We start from the raw sequence: 23634 nt of genomic DNA, 5'->3' as shown, positions 1-23634 counted from the left end.
GGCATGTATGGAGCCTTCCTGGGATGTGAGTTCTCCTTTCATTAGATTGTTTTAGTGCTACTCAAGAGTTTATACACACTTAACAACATTCATACCTCGTTGTATTCCATAGCACAAGCCTATGTGTAAAGTGCACTTTACTTTGAGATGGCTTAAAACTAATTCTCTGCATGAGCTTTTATAATTAAGGAAAACCTTTTTTTCTCATCACTTTGTCTTAATATGTATTATTTCTGCCTTTTCATTTGAATTTATAGACAGATTCAGTATGAGTGCTTGGAGAGTTCAAACATGAAACCTGGATTATGCCGCAGTTATAATTTTAGTAGCATTAGACAGTTAACCACAAATGAATGGAGCATGTCCTCCAAGTGATTATGGTCCTTCAGTGTGAACATGTTTATAGTTGGTGTTAAGCATTTTTATTGTAGCCCCAGGAATTGAAGGGGTCAGTGGTACTAAAAATAAAAACAACTCTACAATTTGGATACTATGCAATTTTCAGATTGAGCTAATTTATGAGCTACCTACTTTATAATCCGAGCCAGAGCACTAATATTTTGGGAATTGGTTATACAAACAAAACCAGGTTTAAGTTTTTATTAAGCCATCTTACTTTTTATTCAGATATAATTGCAATTTATTGTTCTCTCAGACATTACTGCTTCCTTTTGCACCATTCCTCTTTCATTTCTTGTTTGCAAATACTAATTGCCCTATGTGAAGAAAATGGAAACACCCCCACTGTACCACTCATCTTTATTTTTTAGTTTTTTATTTTGATAAGAATATGCAACCAAAAGGGGGAAAAAATTCCCCACATAGTAGTTAAAATGAAATGCTAAGTTATGGATCATTAAAAGAGAGTTTCTGAAAGAGAAAAGTTTTTAACCTAACATTTTGCTCCATAAAATAATTAACCAAGGAAAATATTTCTGAATTGGAAGATAAAATTTATTTGAATAGTCCATCATCATCAGAGTGTCTTCTATTCATTCTCTCTGGGTACTCTAGAAAACAAAATAAACAGCTATATCCAGGTTTAAGGTGGCCCAAAAAGCAACACCCTAATTTACAGGTAAGAGAAATGACACTGGATTTTGTTAGTTCTGCTCGAATTCATTGACTTTTTCCTATTTACTTCTATTGTCCTTCACTTCTCTGTTTGATTTTTATTTGTATATAGGCTTTCTAAGTATCAGTTAAGGCTAAATTTTAATGGTAAATTTGAAAAGAGTTTTCCTAGAACGGCATGTTAATTAATTGCTCAAAAGTTGAAAATATCAAATACAGTAATTCAGAAAAGGCATCCTTGTTTTTAATTCAAAGAAGGCATCCTTGTTTTTAATTCATTTTAGTTCATTAACTATGACATTTACTATAGAAAACTAAGGGCTGAATTTTCAGTATTCCAGGTATAAGAGGAGTTATTTGGTTACCTACTCACAACTTAGGTGGGTCAGATGCAGACCCAGCTCTTTGTTCCTTTCTTTTCTCTTCTCTTCTTGAGAGATCAGCATCCCCATATAACCATCCTGCCATCCTGCCATCGTTTGTGCTCCATGCCAGGCAAGGATGCAGGTTACTAGGCATTTTCACTAGAGAAATTTTTATTAGGAATGGAAACCAAATTGATGTTATCTGCATGTGCTGATTGATTCCTTAGCAATAGGATCAATCAGAGAAGGCTTGTTTTCTGAAACAAAACAAGTGTTTTAGACAACTTTTATTACAATTGCTATTGTTTTTTGTATAAAATTTTTTTTCTTTATTGATTTTACAGAGAAAGGAAGGGAGAGGGAGAGAGAGAGAGAGAAACATCAATGAGAGAAAACAATCAATTGGCCGCCTCCTGCATGCCCCCCACGGGGGATTTGGCCACAACCTGAGCATGTGCCCTGACCAGGAATCGAAACTGTGACCTCTTGGTGCATGGGGCGATGCTCAACCACTGAGCCACACCGGCTGGGCTACAACTGCTGTTGTTTTAATGTAAGACTTTACAAAGCTGTTTCAAAAATACCTTTCTGGTGGCATTTAGTTTGTTTAACCAAATTGCATTCATACTGTTTTATTTATTGATTTTTTTACTTGAACGAAGATTTGTACAATCTGTCCTATGTCTGCTATAGTGACTGAGCAAGGCTATATTTTATTTTGTTGCTGGAAAGCACTTGCCCTCCTTTAATTATTTCCATTCATTCACCAAAATTTTACTTTTATGAGAAATAGTGAATAAAACTGACACAGTTCCTGCCCCAATGCTATCTACAGAATTTTTAATTCTAAGATTTTTTATAGGTGCAAGATTTTTTTTCCATTTATTCTTTAATAAGTGATTTTACAGTCCTACAAAAATTGAATGCTGGAAAAATTTCCACATTATCATACAAGATCAAAAAACTATTCTAAGTATGCTGTTGTCCTTACTTGAAAACTGACTCTCTTCAATTGTGTTATCTTGTTAATTTATTTCACCTTATTCAAAGCTCTGTTGTGTCTTATTAATACTTATTAAATTAAAGTATTAACTACTGGAGTAAGTTTCCTTTTGCAAACCATCTATTTATTCTATATGAAAAACATGTTTCAAGCAAATGTTGACATTGTCTGAATTGTTTTACTAATGGTGTTTTATAATGAACATAAAGGAGAATAAAGCTTTGATTATGGGAACATTTGCCCTTATTTAGAAAAGTGTATGTTTGACTTCTAACTTAAATATGAAAGAATTATTGATGCAGGTAAGTGTTGTAAAAATTCACAGCTGGTAGAGAAATGACTATCAAAACAGTGACATTTTAAGTATAGAAACAGTTTCGATACAGATCTCTTCCTTTCCCAGCATCCTCATAGAAATTCATTTCAGTAGACCCTTGGTGTACCATTCATTTTGGCTTGTTATTTTTCTGTTAGTCATTGTTTTAAAATATGAAACATGGAAAATAAACTTGTGCACACACAATAGCCCCTTTAATTATTATTTTTATGTATGCAAAGTTGCCCTAGGAAAAAAATGTCTGTCCTGGTATTTGCAAAAGTTAGAAGGATATTCTGAAGGGATATTTCATCTTAGGGCAATTTGAAATGGCTATATGTACAATTTCTACCTTGTTTCACAATTCTTTAGATCAAAGCAAAGATGTACTTTAGTAATTTGAAAAACTTAGTAACCAATGTTTGATATGTAAAAAAGAAAAATAAGAATATGAATTTTGTTACACACTTTTCAGAATAGTAGTCATTATTTGCCTTAAATTTAAAGTGTTTTTTTAATCCTATAAAAGATAATACATGAATAATTTCAGTTGACATTTTAGTTAAATGCAGACTTTTTTTTATGTTTATTATGCCAGGCCAAATAATAATGAACTCTAAAAAGCTCCTGCTTTCTTTTGTTTGGGTAAATAATTAACAGTCCTTTGAAATTATTTGGCCACTCATAAAAACTCAAAATAGTTAAGTCAAATTTAGGGAAATTACAATGATATTGGAATTATGTTTTGTGATAAAATGAATGAAAATGATGGCTTCATGATTTTATTTCAGACTGTAAAATATGTAACGGATAATTTAGACTCGTAATATTTCAAGATACATAATTTTAAACTATATTTAAATACTTCGACTCTAAAGGATTTTTATAAATGCCAATGAACAGTAAGCATAAATTTCTATGAATGTGTTTAAGATGCAATAAAATTTATATTGGTCAGGAAAAGAAGAAAGAATATATAATTTGTTGTTTACTAGTCAACTTTGCTTTTAGATTTTTTTTCCCACCCAAATCACTATCCATTAGGTAATTATACTACTTATTATTTTAACTATTACTTAAATTATTTAAAATGTACTTTGCAAACTGTCTTTATTAAAAGTAGCCTTTTGTTTCCCTTTGGGGATCATATTGTCAGCCCTGAGAGAGAAAATAGGCACAACCCCCATTGTTGTTTTTAAAGTGTAATGATAGGATTTACCTACTTGCAAATTGGTTTGCCGTTTTACTCTTTTAGAATGCAGTAGAATAAGATAAAATAGGAATTTGGGGGCATAAGCCCCTTCTTGACCACATATGCTTAACCACATATACACTGTAAAGATGTTCAGCTTCTCTAGACCTCTCCTCTCAAAATGGCAGTGATGATAAATGTGTCCACCTCTCAGATCTATTGAATTCCGGGGAGGTAATAGAGATGGCAACACAATACACTTGTAAGGTATTTATATTATTAAAATATCAGAATACACAAAACAGACTCATATTCTTAATTACCCTACCAAAAACTCAGTATGTGCCCTGGGCAAGTAAGTATTTACAAAGTTAATTCTATTATTTTGCAGTTTTGATGTGCCGAATTCAGCTCTTCCATTTATGCATGTCCTGTGCTTTAAAAAGAATGAAGCTTTTGCTTTAACTTTTTAAATATCTTCTTAGTCTAAATTTTTATTTTTATTTTCTTTTAAGCCATGAGAATAATGCTGCTTTCAAATATACCCTTAGTGTTTTTATAATGATGCTTGAATGTCCTCTATTAAATATTTTATTTACATATCATTAAATTCTTAAAATATGTGAAAATTTGATTTTAGGGGAAATTAGATTTGTGTTTAGAACATTAAGTAAAATTGTTTTCATTTATCTTGTCACTTGGTGAATTGTTTTCTTATTGTATTTTAACTATTTGATATATATTATCCCCCTCAAGTTCTTACAATTATGATTCTGAACGTTCATCTCTAAAATACTTAGTTTACTAAGCTCTCTGTGCCCTGTATTCTCTATAGTAGATAATCCTAGATTTTTCTGCCTTTGACCAGTATTCTTTTCACATTACTTGTACAATAAAAAATTAACAGGTTGGATTTTTTTTTTTTTTAATACATGGTCTTAGTCTCCTGAAGATCATGCTGTTAGGCAGTTTTAAAATATTTTAAGATTTTACCCTGGCTGGTTTGGCCCAGCAGTTAGAGCGTAGGTCTGCGGACCAGAGAGTCCCAGGTTCAGTTCCTGCTAAGGGCATGTACCTCAATTGCAGTTTGTCCCCCGCCCCAGTTGGGGTCGTGTGGGTGTCTCTCTCACATCGATGTTTCTCTCTCTCTCTTCCTCTCTCTTCCTCCCGCTCCATCTGAAGATAAATGCAAAAATGTCCTTGGGTGAGGATAAAAATATAGATATATATATATTATATATATCTATATTTTAACATTTTTAACAATGAACACTTAAAATCAAATGATGCTTGCTTCGTAGCATCACCTTCTGTAGCAAATCTGTATTTATCTTCCATTGCATGCTTTTGAAATCTAAAGAGCACAGAGTTGTTGCTACATTTCAGCAATCCTTGCAGCATCTGAGAGATAAATTGACAGGTATTGCAGGTAACAAGCCCAATTACACAAGCATGTACAGTATGGGCATGTGAGGTGCTGTCATCAGGAGGCTGCTGTTCTTTGATGACGTTCCACATGCACTGTCTCCAAGAGAGAACTGAGTTTGTTTCTTCCATAATATTAAGCTTAATGAAATTTTGATCCATTTGATTTACAAATAGTAACTCTAATATCCATTTCTCTCAGTAGGCAAGTTAGATTTAAAAAGTTAAATTTAGGAATGAAGTGGGGAGTCATTCAGCATCACAAAATGTCATTTATATAGGTAATACTATTTTACTTTTTGTTTCTGCATTTATTTGGTCGTGTAAATGTGCTTAGAACTAATAAACTTGCAATTGGTTAGAATTAATGCATGACTTGTCAGCAGAGTATGGAATGTAAGCATGTGCCATGAAATTGCAATTCTTTTATTCTTTATTTTCCATCATTTACATACTGGTTCCATTTAGAGTGTAGTCCATTCTTATTTTTTGTTTCATAGATTGGCCAAAATGGGAAGGACTGTATTCTGCTCTCTTCCACGAAGAGTCAGTGGGACTGGCTAAGATCAAGGTCTGAGGCTTTTTCCATCTGTCATCAGGTAAGCATTAAACAAAAATCACTACAGTTCTGTGCATGTATCTTTAAAGTAATTGATTGATAAGCATATTATGAATGTAGATTTTTATTCGATGTTGAACTCACAGCCTTATTTATTCTGTAGTTTTAAATGCACCAATAACTAATTTGAGTTTTGTAATGTATTGAGATAAAAAGATATTATTAGCCATGAAAAAATTTCAGCTGGTCTTAGAAAAGTGTAATATTTGAAATCTGCAATTCTTCATTGCTCAGTATGTACATCCAAAGATAACAATTCATTTGTTGTATATCACCAATTTTTATATAATCAGATGTTTGTATATTGTTTCATGGTGTACTTTTTATAATATTTTCAGTAACTTAGAAGTTACCATTTTTCTCAACTGGAATTTTCTGCCCATATGGTTAGATCTCATAACATAATGACAAATATGACCAGTCTTTGAAATATTTTCAGATATTAGTTATATACAGAGATTTAGACTCTTTGCATTCTGTATTGATTTTACAGTTGAAAAATGTATTAGCTTGTTTCCTACAATGTTCTAAATAAGTACATAAAAGAATCATGTTAGGAAATCAAATAGTCAAAATTTGCTCTTTTTTTCTGCCTTGGGAGAGTGCTTTATACCAATTTACAGTGTCATTGCTGATTACAGCAGAATAACTGTTTAGATATTTCTGAGAGAGGCAGAGAAAGTGTCTCCCGAATGAGAATGTTCCAGGAAAAGAACAAGTCCTTTAGATTCCAGACCCAATCTTAAACCAGAGGGCATGTACTGGCTTAGCATTAGTAATGTCAGTGGCATTATTGTATTCGTGTCACTTTTAAACTGCAGTGGAGACTTAGACTATCTGAACAGCATGAAGAAAGGCCTTGCCTGTGTCTGTCTACCAATGAAGAAAGGATACATGACCTAAACGCTGATTAACTTACCCATATGCTTTATATTTTAATCACATGAGTGGATAATTACTCTATTTTGCCTGTTTAGTGACACTTCTACATTAAAATACAATAGGATCTATTGTAATATACACTTAATTTTACAAATGTAGATTAAATTTAGAACCCTAAAGAAACGTAACTGGAACCTGCAAAAGTCAGTGTTATATCTCTAGCTTGTGAAGATGAGTGTCAGTCTTATGCCAAAGACAAGTGATATGAAGAAGTCGATTTTCTATTTTTTTACTGAATATATAATAGGATAAAAATCCAATTGATTCATAGTTGATAATAGTCAGTTAGCCACATTCAGTTTTCAGTTTAAAAATCAGATCTTTTTAAAAGAGGTTATAGGTATTATCATTTCTGTGTCGCTTAAAAGTATATTGCTAAACTAGCATTCATGAACCATGAGGAATCACTGAACTCTTTTATGTCAGTTGAATCTTTGGGGGTTGATTTCTTACTGAGAAATACAGTTGATAACATTGACTCTGTCTTGTCCACAAATTTTCAAAGGTTTTAGTTAGTTTTTAAATTTTTTGTTTAAGTAGACATACTCTTTGTCATACAATATGTTCATTTCATTCTTTCTCAAAGCACTGATAATGAATTGAAATTCTCGCACATGTTTTTACAACCTGAAACACCTCCATAATGATGTATCCTTGCACAGGTATTGTGCTGTAAGCCAAAAGTCCCACTGGTGTGCTGTACACGGGTTACAGGTGTGTCAAAGACTGACCCACTCAGCTTTTGGGGAGGCTGATGACTCTGGCTTAGTCTTCCCAATGAACAGAATTATTTTCTATGATGTGAAAACCGAAAAAACGGTGAGGAAAATCACTTCAACCAAATCCTTCTTCCCTCCAAATGACAAGGAGCCATGATCCTCACCTAATACAACATCAAAAGGCTTTACCATGTCAAGAATGCATATTCGTTATGAAGATAAGTCATTTCTACTCTTGACTCAGAAATTCCTCTGCGTGTGATGACACTGGTATAAAGAGTAAATTTTCACTTTGGGTGATGCATTCAACTCTTTCAGGCCTCTGGTGTCTGTGCATTAAGTACGTCTTCCATGGACTAAATGGTTCACAAGGTGCCTGAAAGAGTTTCCAGTTGCTTATTTATATTTTATTTTTCTGTAACAAAGACTGTGACTAGAGCCAACTTGTACAAATTAAAAATGATTTTGACATTAAAATATTTGTGGAAACATTTTTATGTTCTCAGATTTATGTTCTCTAGTCCCTTGTTAAATTTAAAGTTTAATAATGCCACTTTTAGTGTCATGTTTTTTGTTTGTTCTTTGTTTTGTTTTTTCATAAGTCACAGTTCTGTTGATTCTGTGATGGCGTAAAAATCACAAACAAGACACTAAAAATAAAGAAAAACTATAAACAACACCAGTGGAGGAATCTGTTAGAACCATGTCTCATTGAGAAAATACTGAAGTGCCTTGTAGATTAGTGTCATGTTTTGATGCTTCCTGAGAGCTTCTGAAATCACTACTGCTTTCCCTAATTACAACGTTTATCAGGTGGAATTTCAAGAGATGTGTGAACTGTTCATTCTGAGCAATGCATTAATATGTATTTTGACAAATATAAAGAAACCTACAGATATTACATTAGACCAGCTGAATCCATTTTATGGTTTCTTTTTTAATTCAAAAGCATCACATAGCAAATAAAATTTTTTAATTAAATTTAGTTACAAACTAGTTGTTTCTTATTTTTTTTTCCAGTCCCTTTTTGCTTTCTTTTACGACCACATGAAACTTGAGAAGCCACCTAAAGCTAAATCATTTAGTGGAGTTGGGCAGTTCCCAAGTGTCCAACAAGAAGGCCTGGTTTAGGCTGCGATGGCCACTGTCATTCCTGGTGATTTGTCAGAAGTAAGAGATACCCAGAAAGTCCCTTCAGGGAAACGTAAGCGTGGTGAAACCAAACCAAGAAAAAACTTTCCTTGCCAACTGTGTGACAAGGCCTTTAACAGTGTTGAAAAATTAAAGGTTCACTCCTACTCTCACACAGGAGAGAGGCCCTACAAGTGCATACAACAAGACTGCACCAAGGCCTTTGTTTCTAAGTACAAATTACAAAGGTATTAAACTCTATTTGTCTTTCAGATTATATTTGCTATGATGTTGGCCATGTGAAGCCAGTGTAAACGTATATATTTGTATACACATTTTTTAGCTGATTTGCAGAGAGGAAATGTTAAGTAGATTAGACATTGGCTAGTTTTAGTATTCTAAATCACATACTTTTATGTGTTAGTGTCTTTGGATTTTTAAAAAATGAAATGCTTAATGAGAATAGAATTTCCATTTGTACAAAGAAATTACAAGAAAAGGTATGGACGTTTACGTGAGTATATCAGTCTTGCTCATTTGCTTTTGTAATAATAGCTAAAAACCAGTCAGTGAAAACTAAAGTGGCAACTAAAATGACTCAAGTTCTGCAGTATTTAGGTATATTAACTATCCTTGTTGTATATATTAAGTTTTAAAGTGTCCATTATTAGGGAAATTCTGTTTTAGCATAGCAGTTAGCTTCCATTTGAAAAGTGAATACATACCATTTTTGTCATGATACTTACAGAATATGTCTGTGTTTAAAGGCACATGGCTACTCATTCTCCTGAGAAAACCCACAAGTGTAATTATTGTGAGAAAATGTTTCACCGCAAAGATCACCTGAAGAATCACCTACATACACATGACCCTAACAAAGAGACGTTTAAGTGTGAAGAGTGTGGCAAGAACTACAACACCAAGCTTGGATTCAAACGTCACTTGGCCTTGCATGCTGCAACAAGTGGTGACCTCACTTGCAAGGTCTGTTTGCAGACTTTTGAGAGCACAGGAGTGCTGTTAGAGCACCTTAAGTCTCATGCAGGCAAGTCGTCTGGCGGGATTAAAGAAAAAAAGCACCAGTGCGAGCATTGTGACCGCCGGTTCTACACCCGGAAAGATGTCCGGAGACATATGGTGGTGCACACTGGAAGAAAGGACTTCCTCTGTCAGTATTGTGCACAGAGATTTGGCCGAAAGGATCACCTGACTCGACATATGAAGAAGAGTCACAATCAAGAACTTCTGAAAGTGAAAACAGAACCAGTGGATTTTCTGGATCCATTTACCTGTAATGTTTCTGTGCCTATAAAAGATGAGCTCCTTCCTGTGATGTCCTTACCTTCCAGTGAACTGTTGTCAAAGCCATTCACAAACACTTTGCAGTTAAACCTCTATAACACTCCATTTCAGTCCATGCAGAGCTCAGGATCTGCCCACCAAATGATCACAACTTTACCTTTGGGAATGACATGCCCGATAGATATGGATGCTGTTCATCCTTCTCACCACCTTTCCTTCAAGTACCCGTTCAGTTCTACCTCATATGCGATTTCTATTCCTGAAAAAGAACAGCCATTAAAGGGGGAAATTGAGAGTTATCTGATGGAGCTACAAGGTGGTGTGCCCTCTTCATCCCAGGATTCTCAAGCATCGTCATCTAAACTAGGGTTAGATTCTCAGATCGGGTCCCTTGATGATGGTGCAGGAGACCTCTCCCTGTCAAAAAGCTCTATCTCTATCAGTGACCCCCTAAACACACCAGCATTGGATTTTTCTCAGTTGTTTAATTTCATACCATTAAATGGTCCTCCCTATAATCCTATATCAGTGGGGAGCCTTGGAATGAGCTATTCCCAAGAAGAAGCACATTCTTCTATGTCTCAGCTCCCCCCACAGACACAGGATCTTCAGGATCCTGCAAACACTATAGGTCTTGGGTCTCTGCACTCACTGTCAGCAGCTTTCACCAGTAGTTTAAGCACAAGCACCACCCTACCACGTTTCCATCAAGCTTTTCAATAGAACTCCAAGACGTGGATTATTACAGAAATGTATGTGTAGCCCTGCCTTAGATGACCATTTTTATTTTAGTGCCTACTTTTAGACAGTATAAAAGTTTCTGCTTTTGTATAGTACCCATTTTCATTAAGCCAGTATAAAATAGAAATTAGCTTTGGAACCATTGGTGTCCAGTTATGTTTACCTGGGTATTTCGTCATAATTCACTGCCAATTGTTGTATTTCAAAATTATTTTTCATATAGGAAAACCATTATTATTAGTAAAGTCTTACAAATCCCACATTCAAATTACTTTTTTATCTTAGAGTTTTTATTTTTGTCCATTACTAATGGCTCTGCCTTTTGACATTTGGCTCATTAAAAAATTTTACAACAGAATGTAAATTTTCTAAAATGTATATGAATAACCCAAGAGTTTTTTAAAATCTTAACTAGCCTCTAAATGAATTCATAATCAAATGTTGCAAGTGGATTAAGAATCTAGTTTGGGGAGATAACAAATTTTTCTTAGATATATAATAATTTCAGGTCAGTATATTTTGAAGACTTGCTATTGTCTGGCTCAAATATTTGCTGTCTTTATTGTGCACATATAAGGAAAACAAAACCTAAACACAAAGCACCAGTATTTATAGCAAAAAGAGACTCCTAGTAAGGTGACATAGCATTCCATGTTCCTTAATAGTTGGCCTTAAATTAGTACACAGGGTATTTTGCCATGTTTCAAACTGCTTAACTTGCTCTCTTTCCATGTAATAATACTAATATGTATTGCATTGGAGTCTTCAGAGTCAGTATATAGATAGCTCTCTTCAGTCTTTTCCACCTTTCAAGGCCAAAGTGTGGGTCAAATGCAGCCAGCAATTTTATTTTCATTGTTAGTCCACACTTAGTCCAGAATCTGGAGCTGTTGTGGAACACAGGTGTTAGGTGTATTTACCCCAGAGTGGACTGTCTCAGCTTAGATGGTGTAATAAACATCCTAAGCAGGAAGATAGATGTGTGAAGCACACAGTTCAACTTGGGGACTTGTCTAGGGGTCATGCCCCCTGTTGCCAGAGTTGGAAACTAGACTGTTTAGGAGGAAAGTAAAAGACTATTGCTTATATCATTTGTAGCTATATTTGATAACATCTTCTTTCCCTGAAAAATCAAAAGCAAAAAACAACAGTTTTGCTCCAGGGTATCTCTCTTATTCAGTGTTAATTCATCTTTCCTTGCTATTTCAGATGGAGAACTTAAAGTGAAATGCATTAGAAAACAATTTGAGGAATGCAAAAGGTTTTAAGCAACTAAAAATACATACAGTAAAACCCACTTTTATACATCTCTGGGAAATGCAGGGAATGTTGCAAATAAGTTGAATTTATAGATGGGGAAAAATGTTAAAACAAGCACTATCTTAGTTAATGTGAAAATAAGAATATTCTGTTCATTGAATAAAATAGTTAAGGACTTTCCTCATGTTAGACAACAACCATAATCTTTTGAAAAGTCAACTTATTGTATTTTTCTAATTATCAGTAGGGACATCAACCTAAAAACATATCTATTAAGCACTTGTTAACACCTTATTTGGGAGCCTGTCTGTCAGGTCAGGTGGGGGCGGGGGGTGGGGGCGGGCGGGTGGAGGTTATAGAAAAGTATATATCTCTTTAAAAGAAAAAGAAAAAAATTTTGAGCACTCAGCCCTATATGGAAGCTTTTTTTCCCTTTCATAGGGTCGATTATCACTGCAGATTGCAATGTTTACCAAGAATTTCTAAAATGAGTGCAGATTACTGAGTATAATGCATTATTTAAAATATTTGGGAGTAGTATAATTTGTGGAGGAATGTAAATTGTAATAATGTAAATGGGGGTTTCACTATATATATCTATACACACACACATTTATCGCACTTCATAGAATCAAAGTTGCTCTCTTTAGGAACTTTGGCTCCTGATAGTATATCATGCTCCTATTTTTTTTTTTTTTTTTTTTTTTTTTTAGTCCTAGGAGCAGTAGTTTTTGTACTTATGTATTTAAATTTTATTATTAAAAATTACATTTTATAAAAGTGTTCCAAAGGCATTAAAATTATATATGTTAATAAGGAAATACATTTAAAATTTTTTTCAAACTGCTCCTAAGCTTTTGATTAGGAGAATATTTGCTCTGAAAGTAGGCTTTTAGCTCTGCTTTATTACTGCTTCCTTTAGTTTCTATGAAACAGATTGCTTACCAAAATCATTAGTTGAATGATTAGTGTTCAATATTGCTTTAATGACCATTTTTAAAAATGGAAAAAAGAAATTTGGTGACAGAGCACAAATAAATAGAAAACTTATTTTTAAATAGAAATCATAAATACAAGTGTGGAAACACTACTTTATCTAAAATTTGCTAAAGGAGAAGTCAAATTGGCAAACTGAGACGTTGGCCTTAGTAGGCTATATTTCACTGCTAATAAAAAATAAAGGGAGTATCAGGATTTATTAAATAAAGCATTTTAGAAATGGGGAATGGCGCCATATATGTATATATATTTTTTAGCCTAATTTTCGCCCTCCTGGGATTTATATACACAGAGGCACATCTTTCAGGGCACCAGTGTTAAAAGTGTGGAGTCTTAATTTTCATACGTGCACCTCTTTGCCTGTTGCTGCCCCACAGACTTAACACTTCCAAGTAAGAGGGAATTCAGCTAATTTGTTTTTTAATTGACTGTAGTGGTCACTAAACCTTTTTGGAGAGAATTTCTATTAAAGATGAGACAGACTCATTTATTTTAATTGCACAATGGTCTAACAAGTATGTAACAGAATTGGCTCTTTTTTTTTTTTCCTAGAAAAAATCTGACATCTGTTTTCATGTCAACTGGATATGATTAAAAATAATTATTGCCAATGCTGTTTTTATTCTCCAGTGGCCAGAATCATCATCCTTGAAATTTCTAGTAGTGCCTTTGCTTGCTTAAAAACAAAAAGGATTATCATTAAATAAAAATGTTTCACTTTAGAATTTGGACCTCAGACAAGATATTGAACCTCATTCAGTTTGAACTTCCACATGTGCTTGTAAATTAAATCATCAGACACGAAACATGACTGTGGAAGGATCTTAGCACAGTAAGCAATTATTATCCATTGATATATGCAGATATCATCTTTATAGTTATTGGTCACTTAAAATTTTTAAATCCTATCACCAAGTTCAGTTTTTCAAAACTTCAGTTGTCCTGGCTGATTATGCACCACTCTTTGTGCAGCTTTTAAATTTCATTAGTGTTTCTTCCAAACTATGTATTTTTGCCTATTTGTTGCTTATGCTTTGTTATTCTTAGTCATTTGTGTTAATTTGGACAGTAGCGGTTTTTAAAAACCATATACTGACTGAAACATGAGCCAGAGCTGATTGCTTTATTAAGCTAATAATGAATGTTAAAGAGTACATATTTTCAGGATCATTCATCTAGTGAGCAATACACATATATAGGCCAATATATTTTTTTAATAGAGCTTGGTCAACCTCTATACTACACATATTACAAGATATAGCACTTTCAAACACCCTAAACCTTTACAGAAACTTTCTTATAGGTTATGCCTTTTATTTTAAGACTTATTATGATTTCTTTCAAGTGCCATTAGATGATATATATGTAGGCCTTTGATATATAATGGTTTGTGTTCAAAAATGGTAGACGATATTTTAAACAGGTACATTTTTACAGTGTTTTCTTATCAATTTGCTATATTGCACAGAATCAGTGTGTGTCTTTTCATAAGGTTTTACAATGGTTTATTTTTTTACAAGGTTTACGTGTCTCAAAACACACTGTCTTCCTAGTATGTAAATTTTAAAATACCAGTTTTCCCAAGTTGCTTCTAGCCTACTGAGATCCATGTGGCATTGGAGGAGATCTTTTAAATGTTGCGTATTCTTCATTAGTATTGGCAGACTGTTATCTCTGACAAATGAGTGGCTAAGTTGACTTTGTCTTATTTTTCTCACTGTGCCAGTAGTCATGTCAACAACACAGGTAGTTTATTATGATTAGATAGATCCATATAAGTTGTGTAGTCTTGTGCTAAAAACCCATAAGAGCTCATTTTTGATCATATAAAACAAGATGATACTACCAACAAAAAGGTATGCTTAGATCACCCTTATCCCCTCCTTCAACATTATCAACCCTCTGAGGATGGAAGGCAGTGTCTTTTGATAAGTTATCTAGCTCTAGAAATGACAGAACTATTGCTAATGTATAAAGCACTCCATTATATAAGCTTCAGTGGTACAGATGAACCAGAATGAATGTTTATCTTCTCAGAAACACTCCTTCAATTATGTTGGATCATGCTGCTAATGTAACTTGGGATACAACTCTTCATGGTGCTACAAATGTCTCTGTCTTGTTCAGTCGTATTTTTTTATCCATAGGAGAAAAGGACTTTGTTAGGTGTAAAGGTGTACAATATATTTTTATACTGTGACTTAATTTGTCATTAACAAACTTTTACACCACCCACCACAATGTATTCATGTGCACTTGCAATAGGAAATCTTGGACATGCAAATTTTACCAGAACAAACCCAGTTTTTGTCCAAAAGGTGACTAACTCAAAAAGAAAAGTGGGCTTTAGAATATGGTGTAGAGTGAAGAACATGCTGTATGTTACTAATGGCCCTTTGAATTTTAACAAAAAACTGGGAATCCATTAGGAAATGGATTGCATCGTGCCTGAACGTAAGCTGGACTGCTGAAATTGTATTTTTAGCTGATGAAAAAGTGTTTGGACTAATATTTTTAAATGTTCTAATGATAAAGTTTTGAGTCAAAATAGAAAAGAAAAAAAATCTGCATTCCAGGCTGAATTTTGTATATTTTTATTGCATTTAAAATTGCTATTCTGTGATATTGGGAAATCAAGTGGCTTATCATGTATATCATGTACTTAAAATGTATTCACAAACTACTGTTGTATTTGTATAAAATATAGACAAAGATCGTATTTTTTGTGTGTGTATAAGCTCTGTAAAATAGCAGTCACATTATGAAGCTGCAGTGATACTACATTTGAAACATCCACATCCAAAGAAGCAGGCTATTTATTGTCCAGTTACTCAGATAGAAAATATTAATTTGCTGCTAATTAAACAATAGTACTGCAGCTCCTTGTGGCCTACAGTGTTACATTTGCTGTAAGAAAAAGATATGTGAACTCCACAAAATATATGAATAAAATTATAGAATGGCTTTAGCTAATGTAGATCTTCCTGAAATTTTAATAGATGATAAATTTCTATTTGGTATAACTTTTTCTTCACTTTGAATTTTAAATATTTTCTCATTTGATAAATACAAGTTTCTAATAGCTGGCTCTAAGACAATAGTTTGTTATTGAAATGAAATGTAAAGTTCTAGGGTTTCATTTTTGTTTTTGTTTTTCTAAAAACTTTTGTATGTTAAAGGAAGGATAGAAACTGTAAATAAAAAAGTCAAAACATGATGCATCAAAACTTTAATCCAGGTGAGAATTCAAAAAAGAATTCTAAAAAGGCTATCAGAAAATATAAATTGATAATGGTTTTTGTTCGTGTGAGATAAAATTGCACTAAGCATTCCTTTAACACTTATTGTCTGTCAGTACTTAAAATCTGTAATACTCACAACAATAAAGATAAAAAAAATTTTTCAATGAAAAAAAAATTAATCTTTTTAGAAGTTCCCCTGGGCTGTTCATCTAAAATTGCCGAAAACCCTCCCTTGACAGTTCATCTACACCAAAACAACAAACACACATATATTTCATCTAAAACTCCTAAGTTAAACAGTCAATAATGCAGCTTCAAAAAAATTAATTATGAAAATTCAGTTAATAATCACTCCAGGAACCAATTATGGAAATAATTTTTTATGTATCTCATAGCACCACTTTCAGTAGGATAGGGAAAATCCCTCCTTTACCTTTGGCATTTCTGTTTTAAGTCTCCTCAACTTTCAGAGAGGAAAAGAAAATGAACAATAATTCTAATATTGGCAGTTCCTCTTTTCACATGCTTAATTCCAGTGTTCGAGCAAATCTAAAAGTATTTGTTAATTCATCACATTAAAACTAAATACATTTATATTTAAATTTATGCATATGAAATATGTCAAGGACTGTTTTAAAAGGGTTTTTTGTTTGTTTGTTTTAATCCTCACCCAAGGATATGTATATTGATTTTAGTGAGAGGAAGGGAGAGAGAAACATCAGTGTGAGAGAGAAACAGATTGGTTGCCTCTCATACATGCCCCAATTGGGGACCGAACCCAACATCTAGATATGTGCCCTGACCAGGAATTTAACCATAGACTTTTAGTGTATGGAAGATGTTCCAACCAACTGAGCCACACAAGTCAAGGCTTTTGCTTTTTATAGTTAAATACTATGAAGAGAAGCATGGGTTTAATTCACTTAAGGTATTTTATCCCTATGGAAAAATAATTAGAAATGCAGTTTATCTATTGTACCATAGACCCAGGCTAAAAGAGTTTCATTCATGTTATTGTTAAAAATGAAAAGTTTCCCCTGGCCAATTTGGCTCAGCGGTTAGAGCATCGGCCTGTGGTCCAGAGAGACCTGGGTTCAGTTCCCGCTAAGGGCACGTATCTCAGTTGCAGTTTGTCCCCGACCCTGGTTGGGTTGTGCGGGTAGCAACCACTTCATGGGTCTCTTTCTCGTCAATGTTTCTCTCTCTCCCCCTCCCACTCTATCTCAACAAAATATCGAAAAATGTCCTCGGGTGAGGATTAAAAAAAAAGAAAGTATTCCAAAATGGCGGCAGAATGAATGGAAGCTACACAGACCATCTCCCAGGACCAAATTGGAATTACAACTAAAACACAGACAAATTGACAGGAAAAAGCAACAGAAAAGCAGCTTGCGAGGATCACGTAACCAGGGACACTGACTCAATCCTGGTAGGATTGCGGAGGCATGAGGGGGGGCTGGGAGCCCACAGATAGCAGTGGCCTTCGCTGTGAGCAGTGCCCTCAGGTTAAACTCCCAAGCGGCTCCACAGTGCAAAGCTGGAACAGATGCTAAAATAGCCACAGCCACTCAACATGGGCTCCGGCAGAGGGAGGGCAGATTGGACAAAGTGAGTGGGGATACTCGGCATTTGGAGGGGGCTCAGAGCTTTTGCTGAGTTCCAGCCATGCAGGACGGTGGCCATCCTGCTCCTTCCTGGGCTCTGGGGAGAGGCAGCAGCCCCTCCCTCGGAGATTCAACCCAACCCTGAGGGCCATTGAAATAAAAATTGAGGCTCACTAACAACCAGCATCTGCCCCACCTTAGGGAAATCCCCTTATGCTGAGCACCTGAGGAAGTTTTTCAATCAGCTGACAACCCAAAACTCTTCAAGTAATCTACTGATAGCCTCCAGGCAAAAAGCTAGAGGATAACTGTACCATTCCTGGGCTAGTAACTCTAACCAGGAAAGTAAGGCTTGACAGTGGTGTTTAATGTGGGTCCTCCCTCGCTCATCCAAACCCAGAACAGGGAGCTACAAACAGCAGAACACCAACACCCACAGGGAAAATTGGCAGGCTCCAAAGCCCACTGTGATAGCCAAAATGGTGAAACACAGAAACAAAAGCCAAATGAAAGACAAGAGACTGAAGATTAGATAAATATGGAGCAGTTAGGCAAGTTAACAGAGCTAGAATTCAGAGCCATGATCTTGAGGAAGCTCAACAGCATGAGTAAGGACACAGAGATGATGAAAATCAACCAAATGGAAATCAAAAACCACCAAGAAGAAATTAAGAATGACATATCAGAAATAAAGAACACATTGGAAGGTCTAAACAGCAGAGTAGAGGAAGCAGAGGACCGGATCAGTGAATTAGAAAACAGGGTAGAAAAAATCAACCAATCAGAAAACCTAAAGTAAAAAACGATTAAAAAAACAGAAAGACAGCTTAAGAGAACTATGGGACAATTGGAAAGATAATAATATTTGCATCATACGAGTCGCCAAAGAAGAAGAAAATGAGCAAGGGTTAGAGAATATATTCGAAAAAATAGGGACAAAAAACTTACCTAATTTGGTGAAGGAAGACGGCATTCAAGTTCAAGAAGCACAGAGAGCCCCAAGTAAGAAGAACCCAAATAGGCCCACACCAAGACACATGGTAATCAAAATGCCAAAAATTAAAGACAGACAGAATCCTAAAAGCAGCAAGAGATAAGCAACAAGTTACCTACAAAGGAATCCCCATGAGGCTCTCATTTGACTTCTCAACACAAACACTACAGGCCAGAAAGGAATGGCATGAGGTAATCAAGGTCATGAAAAACAAGGATCTGAATCCAAGACTACTCTACCTAGCAAGACTATCATTCAAACTAGAAGGTCAAATACAGAGTTTCCCAGACAAAAAAAAAGGCTAAGGGAATACGTTAGCACCAATCTAGCACTGCAACAAATGTTAAAAGGACTGCCATAATTAGTAGAAGAAATAGGAAGAAAAATATAACCAAACTAAACAAAAATGGCAATAAATAAGTACATATCAATAATCACCTTAAATGTAAATGTACTGAATGCTCCAATAAAAAGACACAGAGTAGCTGATTGGATAAGAAAGCATGACTCATCTATATGTTGTTTACAAGAGACCCACTTCACAACAAAAGACTCACATAGGTTGAAAGTGAAGGGATGGAAAAAAATCTTCCAAGCAAATGGAAAGCAAAAAAGAGCTGGGGTAGGAATACTCATACCTGATAAAAATAGATTTCAAAATGAAGACCATAACTAGAGACAAAGAAGGCCACTACATAATATTAAAAGGATCTATCCAACAGGAAGATATAACCTTGATAAACATATATGCACCCAATATAGGAGCACCAAAATATATTAAAAATCTTCTGGAGGACTTCAAAGGAGAAATCGACAGCAATACAATCATAGCAGGGGACTTCAATACCCCATTGACACCACTGGATAGATCCTCTACACAAAAAAAATTAGCAAGGAAAGAGAGACTTTAAATGAAGCACTAGACTAAATGGATTTAATAGATATCTACAGAGAATTACACCCAAAACTACAGAATTCACATTCTTCTCAAGTGCACATGGGACATTCTCAAAGATAGACCACATGTTAGGACACAAACTAAATCTCTACAGGATCAAGAAGATTGAAATCATTTCAAGCATCTTCTCAGATCACAATGGCATGAAACTAAAAATCAATTGCAACAAAAATATGCAAAGACATTTGAACAAATGGAGGCTAAATAGTATGTTATTGAACAATTAATGGGTTACCGTGGAGATCAAGGAAGAAATTAAAAACTTCCTGGAAACCAATGAAAATGAACACACACCAAATCTATGGGATTCAGTGAAAGCAGTTCTGAGAGGGAAGTTCATAGTACTACAGGCCTACCTCAAGAAACAAGAAAAATTTCTAATTGACTGTCTAACCTCACAACTTAAAGAATTAGGAACAAACAAAAAGAAAACACCAACGCAAGTAGAAGGATGGAAATAGTAAAGATCAGAGCAGAAACAAATGACATAGGGACCAAAAAACAATTCAAAGGATCAATAAACAAAGAGCTGGTTTTTCGAAAAGATAAACAATATTGGTGGACCCTTAGCTAGACTCACCCAGAAACAAAGAGAGCGAACCCAAATACACAAAATCAGAAATGAAAGAGGAGAAGTAACAACTAACACCACAAGAATACAAAAGATCATTAACACCTACAATGAACAATTATATGGCAACAAATTCGACAAGCTAAGCGAAATGGACACATTTCTAGAAACACACAGTCTCCCAAAACTGGATCAGGAAGAGATAGAAAACTTGAACAGACCAATAACAAATAAGGAAATTGAAGAGGTAATCAAGACTCTCCCAGCAAACAAAAGCCCAGGCCCAGATGGTTTCACAGGGGAGTTTTACCGAACATTCAAAAAGGAACTAAAAACCATTCTCCTCAAACTACTTCAAAAACTTCAAGAAGAAGGAAGACTTCCAAACTCGTTTTATGAGGCCAGCAAAATTCTAATTCCAAAACCAGAAAAGAAACACTACAAAGAAAGAAAACTACAGGACAATATCCCTGATGAACATAGACCCCAAAATCCTAAACAAAATACTAGCAAATCAGATCCAGCAATACATCAAAAAAATTATTCACCATGACCAAGTGGGATTCGTCCCAGGGATGCCAGGCTGGTCCAATATTCACAAATCAATAAATGTGATACACAACATAAGCAAAATGAAGAATCAAAATCACATGATTATATCAATAGATGCTGAAAAAGCCTTCGACAAAATCCAGCATCCATTTCTGATAAAAACACTCAGCAATGTGGGAATAGAGGGATCATATCTCGACATAATAAAGGCCGTATATGAAAGACCTACAGCCAACATCATGCTCAATGGGCAGAAACTAAAAGCATTTTCCTTAAGAACAGGAACAAGACAGGGATGCCCACTTTCATCACTTTTATTTAACATAGTACTGGAAGTCTTAGCCACAGCAATCAGACATTAAGAAAAAATAAAAGGGATCCAAATTGGAAAGGAGGAAGTGAAACTCATTATTTGCATATGACATGATATTGTACATAGAAAACCCTAAAGACTCCATCAAAAATCTACTACACTTAATAAATGAATTTGACAAAGTAGCAGGATACAAAATTAATGTCAAGAAATCAGCGGTATTCTTATACGTACACCAATGATGAACTCACAGAAAGAGAAACTGAAAAAACAATCCCATTTACCATCACAGCAAAAAAATTAAGATACCTAGTAATAAACTTAACCAAAGAAGTAAAGGACCTACAGTGATACCTCGGTTCTCGAACATAATTCGTTCCAGGAGGACGGTCGAGAACCAAATTGTTCGAGAACCGAAGCAATGAAACCCAATAGGAAATAATGGAAACTGGATTAATTCGTTCCAAGCCCCAGAAAATGCCTATTTACTGGCCTAATTTGTATATAATATGTAGAAAAACATAAGTCTCAACAAGAAATAAAAGTGTACAGTATGTCTAAGGGTTAAATTCAGTGTAAAGCGTGACTCTCTCCACAAAGCGTGACTCTCTCTCTGCACTCACACTGATGACGCAAGCAAGGCACGCTGGGCCGAATGAACGCCATTCGGCTCAACTCGGCTCATCTCGGAAGTTCGAGTTCCAAATATTTGTTCGGATTCCAAGACAAAAGTTTCTCGAATCTCCTGGTCGAATACCGATTTGGTCGAAAGTCAAGGCGTTCGAGAACCGAGGTATCACTGTATTTGCAGAAAACTACAGCACATTGAAGAAAGAAATAGTGGAAGATATAAAAAAGTGGAAGCACATACTTGGTAATGGATTGGAAGAATTAACATCATTAAAATGTCCATATGACCCAAAGCAATCTATAGATTCAGTGCTATCCCCTTCAAAATACAAACAACATATTTCACAGAACTACAACAAATACTTCAAAAGTTTATATGGAACCAAAAAAAGACCCTGAGTAGCAACAGCAATCTTGAAAAAGAAGGACAAAACAGGTGGGATCACAATACCAGATATCAGGTTATACTACAAAGCGACTGTAATCAAAACAGCCTGGTACTGGCACAAGAACAGGCATATAGACCAGTGGAATAGAACAGAGAACCCAGAAATAGACCCAAGGCAATATGCTCAATTAATATTTGACAAAGGTGGCAAGAGCATACAGTGGAGTAAAGACAGCCTCTTTAATAAATGGTGTTGGGAAAATTGGACAGCTACATGCAAAAAAAATGAAACTAGACCATCAACTTACACCATACACAAAAATAAACTCAAAATGGATAAAAGACTTAAATGTAATCCGTGAATCCATAAAAATCCTAGAAGAAACTGTAGGCAACAAAATTTCGAACATCATACTCAGCAAAATTTGCACTGATATATCTCCTAAGGCAAGAGAAACAACGGAACAAATGAACGCATGGGACTATACCAAACTCAAAAGCTTCTGCACAGTGAAAGATACAATCATCAAAATAGAAAGGCAACCCACTGTATGGGAGAACATCATTGCCAATGATAAATCAGATAAGGGGTTAATTTCCAAAATATATAGAGTGCTCATACAACTCAACAAAAGGAAGACAAAGAACCCCATTAAAAAATGGGCAGAGGAGCTGAATAGACACCTCTCCAAACAGGACATACAAATGGCTAAGAGACATATGAAGAAATGCTCAACATCACTAATCATCAGAGAGATGCAAATTAAAACAACAATGAGGTATCACCTCACACCTGTCAGAAGGGCCACTATCAACACATCATCAAACAACAAGTGTTGGCGAGGGTGTGGAGAAAAGGGGACTCTAGTACACTGCTGGTGGGAATGCAGACTGGTGCAGCCACTATGGAAAACAATATAGTGTTACCTCAAAAAATTAAAAATTGAACTTCTATTTGACCCAGTGATCCCACTTCTAGGAATATACCCTAAGAAGCCTGAAACACCAATCAGAAAGAATATATGTACCCCCATGTTCATAGCAGCACTATTTACAATAGCTAAGATCTGGAAACAGCCCAAGTGTCCATCAGTAGACGAATGGATAAAAAAGCTTTGGTACATATACACAATAGAGTACTATTCGGCTGTTAGAAAGAAAGATCTCTTATCCTTTGAGATGACGTGGAGGGACCTGGAAAGTATTATCCTAAGTGAAACTAGCCAAGCAGAAAAAGACAAATACCACATGATCTCACTTATTTATGGAATATAATGAACATAACATTCTGAGG

General features: G+C 35.0%; 1 protein-coding gene across 8 annotated transcripts in view; it reads left to right on the top strand.

Annotated features, from left to right (window-relative positions):
* PLAG1 (PLAG1 zinc finger) overlaps positions 1 to 11083 on the top strand; it is a 44266-nt gene extending 33183 nt beyond the window's left edge. For 3 of the 8 annotated variants that reach the window (XM_036264067.1, XM_036264068.1, XM_036264069.1), the window contains 3 exons: positions 5876 to 5974; positions 8676 to 9034; positions 9554 to 11083. In XM_036264067.1, coding sequence (XP_036119960.1) covers positions 8793 to 9034; positions 9554 to 10811 — 1500 coding nt within the window. In that variant the 5' untranslated portion in view covers positions 5876 to 5974; positions 8676 to 8792 and the 3' untranslated portion in view covers positions 10812 to 11083. Of the gene's footprint in view, positions 1 to 5581; positions 5657 to 5875; positions 5975 to 8675; positions 9035 to 9553 lie in introns of those variants that run through there. The other 5 variants (XM_036264070.1, XM_036264071.1, XM_036264066.1 and 2 more) reach the window with 5 other exon arrangements.
* Positions 11084 to 23634: the final 12551 nt, after the last annotated feature.

Source organism: Molossus molossus, unplaced genomic scaffold (genome assembly GCF_014108415.1).
Source record: "Molossus molossus isolate mMolMol1 unplaced genomic scaffold, mMolMol1.p scaffold_m16_p_16, whole genome shotgun sequence".
Classification (NCBI taxonomy): Eukaryota; Metazoa; Chordata; class Mammalia; order Chiroptera; family Molossidae; genus Molossus; species Molossus molossus.
The sequence above is the reverse complement of the archived record's forward strand: the minus strand, read 5'-3'. Positions and strand labels throughout refer to the sequence as shown.